This window comes from Heloderma suspectum, chromosome 2, assembly GCF_057233095.1.
Source record: "Heloderma suspectum isolate Gila_16-S chromosome 2, 16-S_ref, whole genome shotgun sequence".
Taxonomy (NCBI): domain Eukaryota; kingdom Metazoa; phylum Chordata; class Lepidosauria; order Squamata; family Helodermatidae; genus Heloderma; species Heloderma suspectum.
This window is the reverse complement of record NC_139459.1, coordinates 370,718,140-370,727,112: the sequence shown is the minus strand read 5'-3', so window position 1 is coordinate 370,727,112 and position 8,973 is coordinate 370,718,140. Positions and strand designations below refer to the sequence as shown.

The window sequence follows — 8,973 nt, the reverse complement described above, 5'->3', positions numbered from 1 at the left end:
TCCCTTTTATCTGTCCTGAATCTCCCACCATTCAGCTTCATGGGGTGACCCCTTTGGGTTCTAGCGTTATGAGAGAGGGAGAAAAATGTCTCCCTACCCACATTCTCCACACCATGCATAGTTTTGTACACCTCTATCACGTCTCCCCTCACTCTCCTCTTCTCCAAGCTAAATGATCCCAGCTGTTGTAACCTTCCCTTCCTCCAGCTCCTTGATCATTTTAGTTGCCCTTTTCCTTATAGGTTAGGCCTTGAGGGCCATGCACCCCGTTGTATAGCGTTAGACAAATTCATGCCAAACAGAGCTATTAGCTAGGCTTGTTAAAAATGGAGCCTCCACGGCCAGGCACAGCATGCACACCAGCTGCTGGAGAAGCAACAGCGAGAATTTGGCTGCCCGCCTTTGGAGGCAGGGGACTGGGTTCAATGGGCTTCCGGGCTGATCCAGCAAGGCTCTCATGCTTTTATGATTAAAGGAGCAGGAGACTTCTCCACTACTGAAGTGCTCCTCCCTATTTCTGGATGGGCGTCACGCAAGTTGCACAGGAAAAAACGCAGCGGCAGCGCCTGGCGAGATCTGGAAAAGCCTCCCTGCAAGGATTCCTCCAAAGCCCGGGCCGCACAGAGACTGAAATCCTAGAGGGGCCACAACATTTGGGGTTGAATGGGGGGTGCCAGTAGTGGGTGCACCTTCCTGTTCTGTCTCTATTAGCTTCCTCTCCAAGGAGCAGCAAGCTGGCGCATGGAGGCAGCAGCCACCAGTTCAAAATAGGAGGTAAGGATTGGGGTGGGGGGAGATTGGTGGTCGAGGCCTTCGGCCGGGGGGCAGGAGCAAGAAAGATGGGGTGGCAGAAACGCATGGGCTGAGGATAGGAGGATGTTGAATGTGAAACATCCTTTGCATGCATCAAGCAGCAATAATAATAATAATAATAATATCATCATCCTAGTATATATGAATAGTGAACACTTTATACTGGCCTACCTTACAGGGTAATCGTAAGGATTACGGTTTGTGAAGCCCTTTAAGGTGCAATCCTATGCATGTTTAGACAGAAAAAAAGCCCCACAACTCCCAGATGCTGGGAGCAGTAGGACTTTTTTTCCGTCTAAACATGCATAGGATTGCACCCTTAGAAACACTTTTCCACACTGAGAATCCCATTTTCAGACATTACATATCACAATATCAATGCATGCACACGCATTACAGATTTTCCTAGGATTGCGCCCTTAATCACTCTGAATCAAGGCTGGGCAACCTGTGGCCCTCCAGATATTGCTGGACTGCAGTTTTAATCATCCCTCACCATATGCTGTGTTGGCTGGTGCTGATGGGAGTTGGGGTACAATGAAAGCCCTGCTGAAAATCCTATATATTAATTGTAGAGCAGCCTTCCCCAACCTGGGCTCCTCCAGATGGGGGTGTTATACAACCCCCATCATCCCCAGCCAGGATGGGCTATGCTGGCTGTGGGTGATGGAGGTTGTAGTCTATGACATCAGTAGGACCCCAGGTCATAGAATCATAGAATAGTAGGGTTGGAAGGGGCCTATAAGACCATCAAGTCCAACCCCCTGCTCAACGCAGGAATCCAGGTCAGAGCATCCCTGACAGATGGCTGCCCAGCTTCATTTTGAATGCCTCCAGTGTGGGAGAGCCCACCACAGGTCATGGAAGGCTGCTTTATAGTCAGTGTATCTGAGGGGTGTGTGTGGTGGGGTGGAATTAGGGTTCATAGAATCATAGAATAGTAGTAGGGTTGGAAGGGGCCTACTAGGCCATTGAGTCCAACCCCCTGCTCAATGCAGGAATCCAAGTCAGAGCATCCCTGACAAATGGCTGTCCAGCCTCGTCTTGAAGGCCTCCAGTGTGGGAGAGCCCACCACCTCCCCAGGTAATCGGTTCCATTGTCGTATTGCTCTTACAGTCAGGAAGTGTTTCCTGATGTTCAGCCGGAATCTGGCTTCCTGTCACTTGAGCCCATTATTCCATGTCCTGCACTCTGGGATGATCAAGAAGAGATCCTGGCCTTCTTCTCTGTGACAACCTTTCAAATACTTGAAGAGTGCTATCATATCTCCCCTCAGTCTTCTCTTCTCAAGGCTAAACATGCCCAGTTCTTTGAGTCTCTCTTCATAGGGCTTTGTTTCCAGTCTCCTGATCATCTTTGTTGCCCTCCTCTGAACCCTCTCCAGTTTGTCTGCATCCTTCTTAAAGTGTGGTGCCCAGAACTGGACACAGTACTCCAGATGAGGCCTAACCAGTGCTGAGTAGAGGGGAACTAGTCCTTCCCGGGATTTGGAAGCGATGCTTCTATGAATGCAGCCCAAAATAGCATTTGCCTTTTTTGCAGCCACATCACATTGTTGGCTCATATTCAGCTTGTGATCGACAACAATTCCAAGATCCTTCTCGCTTGTAGCGTGGTTGAGCCACGTATCGCCCATCTTGTAACTGTGCATTTGGTTTCTTTTTCCTAGGTGCAGAACTTGGCATTTGTCCCTATTAAATGTCATTCTGTTGTTTTCTGCCCAGCGCTCCAGTCTATCCAGATCACTTTGAATTTTATTTCTGTCTTCCAAAGTATTAGCTATCCCTCCCAATTTTGTGTCATCTGCAAATGTGATCAGCATTCCCTGCACCTCCTCCTCCAAGTCATTAATAAAAATGTTGAAGAGCACTGGGATGTTTGCCTTTCCCATCTCCAGAACTGTGGGTCCCTCTCTGTTATAGAGCTATAAAATACTTGAGTTTGGGGCTGGTAGCCCTGTAGGGCTATAGAGCACAGGGTGGGAAAGCCCAGGAGTGGATACTCAGGTTTCAGGAGTGTGTTTGCACAGCTAAGTCTGGTGCACCAACTGTGCCTGCTGATCTTGCCACAGTGACACATGCGTTAGTTACGTCCTGCTTGGACTACGGTTATGTGTGCCTAACTTTGAAAAGTGTCTGGAAACTTCAGCTTCAGTGTTCGGAAACTTCCAGAATGCTGTGGCCAGACTACTGACCCAGGGCGATTATTGTGAATCTCTTCTTACAACAGCTTCACTGGCTACTGGTCCTTTTCTGGGCACAATCCAAAGTGATGGTTATGGCCTATAAAGCCCTATACATCTTGGGACCCATACAAGCCTGCCCGGGTTTTTGAGATCTGCAGGAGAAGCCCTTCTTTTTGTCCCGCCATCATTTTGGAATCATGTTCCTTTTGGAAAGAACATGAGAGAGGGCCTTTTGGGTGGCTGCTCCCAGTCTGTGGAACTCCCTGCCAAAGGAAGCCAACCTAGCTGCATGCTGGATATCCTTCTGCCTTTAAGATGACTTGTCAGGTTATTGAAATAGGTTTTGACTGGTGTGTGTGTTTCTGCTGTTTATTTTTTTAATGTTATTGGTGTGTTTTTCACTGATTTATTTTTACATTTGATTTCCCCCACCCCCACCCCAAGGCTTTATTTTATTTTGTTTAATAGCGAATGAACCTGGCTTCACACAGGCTGGAATAGCTCTTAGCTTGATACAACAAAGCCTTCAAGCAAATTTACAGAGTTGTCAGAGTTGGACACATTGTGCCCTCCCCATCTGAGTGAAGGAATGCCCGCTGACACATCCCCTATCATGGTCCACCCCTATAGCTCCTTTGAGGGAGGAGTCTGACACTATTCCCCAGAGTGGGGGCTGTCCTGCAGTAGGAAGGAGGGGGCAAGTGTAGACATCTCCCTCTGGGCCTACTACTCTGCCCTGGCTTCAAACTGTAGGGACTGCAAAGCTATGCACTGGTTAGGGAAGTCTGACACCTAGTGACTGAAAACATTACTACAGATTTTAACCACATGAACACATTTAAATTAATAAAAATAATTTAATTTATTTTAAAAGCAAAATAACCTCAAGGTGCACACCCCTAGGGTCCCCTTAGTATGCACATCAACTTGTCTAGGTTTCATGATCTTGGAGCCATGGTGCTATCAGACAGACAGACAGACAGACAGACATCACCTCTTTTATGATTATAAATTGATTAGCTTTTATATCCTGCCTTTCCACCATACGATATAAAATACAAAATTACCATCAGTTCTTCCTAGAAAATAAAATAGGTTTAAGGAAAATTGTGTGTGTAAAAAATATAACAACATTTTAATATAAATACTGATGTTTCACACAAAGTTTAAAACAATTGATTAGCAGTCCTGCATAGTTAGCATAGTTGCAACATTGATTTCCAAATAAAAAAGGCTGTATAAGTATACAGTGCCGATGTCATCAGTTCTTCCGTCCATTTTTCTTACTTCTCTTTGTGTTCCCTTTCACCTAGTAGATTGGGAAAGACAGCGGAGCTTCTGCACAGTTCCACATTTGGCCAGAAAACCCTGGTAGGCGTCATGGAGGGAGTTTTGTCGTTCTTTCGTGATCACCTTCTTCTGATGTAACTGCAGGTACAAAGCTGCACCCCACTGCAAGTGGCAGCTTCACCCAACCTTCGCAGAAAACAAGGGTGCAAGTCAAGTGGTGGTCGTTCCCCAGTGAGAGGAAATGGCGGCTGTGAAACCTGGAGAAGGGTCAGCCCGGGGCATCCATTTCCAGGAAGCTCAAGCGGGGATGAAAATGGAGGAGTGGGAACCAACTGGACCGGAACTGCGCACTGAATGTGACAGAATACGAGATGACCCTGGTATCATCCAGCTGGGAACCCGTGAAGAGCATCCAAGATGGCCACTGCCACAGTGTGTTAAAGAGGGAGGAGAGAAAGGGTGGTCCCTGCTCTGGGAGTCCCATTGGCAGGCTTCCCTGAAAACAATGCAGTCTGGCAGGGGAAGGCCTCAACTGCTGGTGCCCCAGGCTGATGTGAAGGCTGCCCTGATTTCCCACGAGGGAGCAGCTTCCGCCAGACAGACAACAGAAAATGCCATGAACTGCCTCCCTCTGGGCCCAAATGGAGCCGCCCGGGAAGACTGTAATGGGCAAGGAGACGACGAGGGAGACCCAAGCAGGGTGAAGGAAGAGGTGACAGAGGATTTTACTGGCAAGGAAGCGCAGCGCCAGGGCTTCAGGCAGTTCTGCTACAAGGAGGCTGAAGGGCCTCGCGAGGCTTTCTGGCACCTCTGGCACCTTTGCCACCAGTGGCTGGCGCCTGAGAGGCACTCCAAAGAGCAGATCCTGGAACTGCTGATCCTGGAGCAGTTCCTGGCTGTCCTGCCCCCGGAGATGCAGAGCTGGGTGAAGGAACGCGAGCCGGAAGCAGGAGCCAAGGCCGTGGCCCTGGCAGAGGAGTTCTTAAGGTTGCAGCAAGAGAAAGGGGAACTGCAGGTGAGGGGTTTACCAGGGGGTTTCATCCTGGTAATTTGCATGTCTTTCATTTAATTTTATTCTGTCTAAGTATTTTTTAACACAACGCCCTCACAAGGCAGTTTATGTGAAACATAAAAATACAATATACATAATCATAAAATACAGTATTGCAGTTCCGTAACTGGCCTGCATCATACCGTTAAAATCAGCCTAAAACACCTTCAAATCAGCACCGCCATAAACACTGTGCAACAGGGGTGGGCAACTTGTGGCCCTCCAGATCTTTCGGCCTACAACTCCCATGATCCCTTACCATTGGCTGTGTTGGCTATGGCTGATGGGAGTTGTAGGCCAAAACGTCTACAGGTCCACAAGTTGCCCCCCTTGCTTTACAAGGAAGCAGCTTGAAATAAATAGGACCTTAAAGCACATTCAAAGGCCTGTGCTGATGGGGCCATATGCACAACAGTGGGAGGGAGTTCCACAAGCCTGGAACCACCACTGAAAAGACCCTGTCCCTTACAGGGTGGGCCTCCGAGCAGGGCCTCTGTAGCTGATCTCAGGGCCTCTGTAGCTGATCTCAGGGCCTCTGTAGCTGATCTCAGGGCCTCTGTAGCTGATCTCAGGGCATGGGCAGGTTCGTTTGGGTGAAGGTGGCCCACCAAATAACCTGGCCCCAAATGTGGCAAGGCTGAGCATCCTGGGATTTTTCTAGAAGATGTGGAAGTGTTCTGTAAGAAACTCACCCCCCTTATGTGGCTGTTGCCAGGGTATCCAGATGTTTCCTCCAGCGTATTTTAAGCACTCAAAGCTCTTTCCTGAAGTGTATATTTATTTATGCAGCGGAGCACTTGGCTTTATCCATAGAGCCACCAAGTTTGGAGGCAGTGTACCCAGTGATGTAGTGGAGTGAATTCACCACCCCGCTGACATCGGAGTCACCAGCGTCCATTGCAACCCACTCCTCTTTAGGTGAGGTGTGCAGAAATTGGCAAGCGGAACCTTTCACAGTGTGGAGAGGAAACATGATAATCTGATTTCATTTAGTTATAGAGAAAGATAATATCTGTTGTAAAAGGCACAGCTGCAGTGGCTGGTTGAAAAGTTGGCAGCTCCAGGCACCCCTCATACACCCGCTTCCAGTCCTTGGGGCAAGGTGCTGTGCTGGGAACCCAGATGAAGAACTCTTTCTCATCACATCTTTAGCCATTAAGTGGGCCACATTGGGTGTTTTTGCTGTCTGAAATGAGCCCCAGACCGTAACTGGAGAGCCAACAGAGGGTAGTGACTAGAGTGCTGGGCTAGGATTGGGGAGACCTGGGTTCAAATCCCCACTCGGACTTGAAGCTCACTGGCTGCAGCAGGAGGGTGCAGCTTCCAGCCTGCAGCCTAATCTATCCCTCACGGGTGCGCAATCTCCCCTCCTCTCTCCCACCACTCCCTAAGCCCCATCCCCTGGCCTGTGGGGGAGAATCGCCTTGTTATTATTAATTACATTTCTATACTGCCTCGTAGCCGAAGCTCTCTGGGCAGTTTTTTTATTAAAAACTAGTAAAGATACAGTTGGAGATGCTGGGGAAATTCGAGACGGACTAAAATGACCTCAAATTTCTAAGAATCCAACCTGCGGAATCCGCTGCGGAGCGATCCCCTCAGGCTGCACAGAGTCCGTGGACTTTCTGATGTTTTTTTACTTTCCCAAAATTTACACATATTTATTCGTGGAAAAATACACACGTTCCTGCTGAGGAAAAGTGGGATGGAATGGGGGACGATACGCTAAATGTTATGTACTGAGGTAAATTACGTAAATTGTTATGAAACCGCATGAAGAAAAAAATCTGCATCCGTCTGTGAGTGGAGATGGAACAAAAGGCACCTGATAATCCATGAAACACAGATGGAACAGGTTTTACACAGTCCATACATCCCTAGATACAGTATGCAAAGTTCAAAACACTACATAAAAACACACAGACAGTACACACAGAGACAACATATATCTAAAACCAACTTGAAGCAGTCACCCATAAGACAAGCCCAGGACTTGATTTAAAAGCTGCCAAGTGCCTGAGAAAAGAGAGGTCTTAACCTGGCACGAAAAAGATAACAATGTTGGTGCCAGGCAGGTCTCATCAGGCAGGCCATTCTGCAGTTGGGGGGCCACCCCTGAGAAGGCCCTCTCTCTTGTTGCCACCTTCCAAGCCTCCCTTGGAGGAGGCATCCAGAGAAGGGCCTTAGATGCTGAACATAGTGGGAGATAACAAGAGGATTCCCCTGTGCTCTGCTCAGCCCCCTGGTGGGAGACAAGCGGCACAGAGAGGGACCCTTTTTTTTATCTCCAATCAGAGATAACGAGCAGATTCCCCAGGACTCGGCTGGGGCTTGCAGGACTAGCTCCAGGAAGTCCCACCTTCAGATCCGCACTAAGCCATGAAGCCTATTGGATGGCCTCTCAGTCCTAGCCTACCCCACAAGGATAAGGGAGATTGAAGGGATGGAGAGCATCTTCCATGTCTCCCTGAGCTCGGAATAGAAATATATCCAGTAATGATGCTAATGATAAACGACTCCCTGCTGTTTTCAGGCGCCAATGGAGCCATTCCAGGGGGTGCTGATGAAATTCCCAGACACAGAGGAGGCGTTGTCTGAATCTGCACAAAATCAGATGAGTATGGAAATTAAGCAGGAGGATGAAGCAGACGCCAACCCACTGGGTAAGCAGCCCTCACGCCGGAATTATATTAGTTGCAAGAAAGAGCCTAATTGGGCAACATTATTTGTTTGTTTTTTGTCAGTAATATATGTTCCCAAGGCCGTTTACAAAACAAATAAAATAACTGAAATATAAGCACAAGAAATGAATGAATAAATAAAGAAGCTAAAAGCCATAAAGTTCTAAACAAGCAGCAGGATTAAAATTGTATCTGAAAAGCTCAGGAAAATGATTTTTAGAAGGTCTTTGCCTGGTGCCGGAAGGACAATAAGTAGGCACTACGCAGCCTCTTCCAACCTTGGCTCCCCAGATGTTGTTAGACTAAATGTCTCATCATCCCTAACCATTGGCTATGCTGGCTGGGGATGGTGGGAGTTACAGTCCGACAACATCTCGGGATTTAAGGTTGGAAATGGCTGAGGTTGTGAACCTCTCTGGGGAGAGGTTTCCACAGATTGGGCTACCACCAAGAAGGCCCTGTCTCTGGAAGCCACCCACCTCACTTCGTATGGCAGGGAACCAAAAATGGTTGTAATGTAGGTACAGATGGAGGCAGGCAGTCCTTCAAGTACACTGGCCCTACATTCCAATTTCTCTTCCTTCAGCTATCCCATCTGCCACTCCTTTTACTTTTCTTGCTCGATCCTCTTTTCAATCACAAAGACCACATGTATATTTATTTATGACTTTTTATCCCAGCTCCACTGTTGAGTGGAATCCTATGGTTTGCCTCACCTTCTCTATGGCAAGGGGCAGGCACGTTTGTTAGACCAATTCATGGAGGAGAAGGCTATCAATGGCTACGAATCCTGGTGGCTGTATGCCACCTCCAGTATCAGAGGCAGTATGCCTATGTACACCAGTTGCTGGGGAACATGGGTGGGAGACTGCTGTTACACTCATGTCCTGCTTATGGGGTTTCCGTGGGCAGCTGGTTGATCAGTGTGGGAACAGAAAGCAGAACTAGATGG

At 48.1% G+C, this 8,973-nt stretch overlaps 1 protein-coding gene across 7 annotated transcripts in view; it reads left to right on the top strand.

The window, feature by feature from the left end:
* The first annotated feature begins 672 nt into the window (after positions 1-672).
* LOC146356057 (uncharacterized) overlaps positions 673-8,973 on the top strand; it is a 14,405-nt gene continuing 6,104 nt past the window's right edge. For 2 of the 7 annotated variants that reach the window (XR_014787272.1, XM_084831488.1), the window contains exons 1-3: positions 673-774; positions 4,316-5,304; positions 7,874-8,003. Coding sequence is in view for 4 of the 7 variants with exons in the window: in XM_084831488.1 (XP_084687614.1) it covers positions 4,531-5,304; positions 7,874-8,003 (904 nt within the window). In the remaining 3 variants the exon portion in view is untranslated. Of the gene's footprint in view, positions 775-3,974; positions 5,305-7,873; positions 8,004-8,973 lie in introns of those variants that run through there. The other 5 variants (XR_014787274.1, XM_084831489.1, XR_014787273.1 and 2 more) reach the window with 4 other exon arrangements.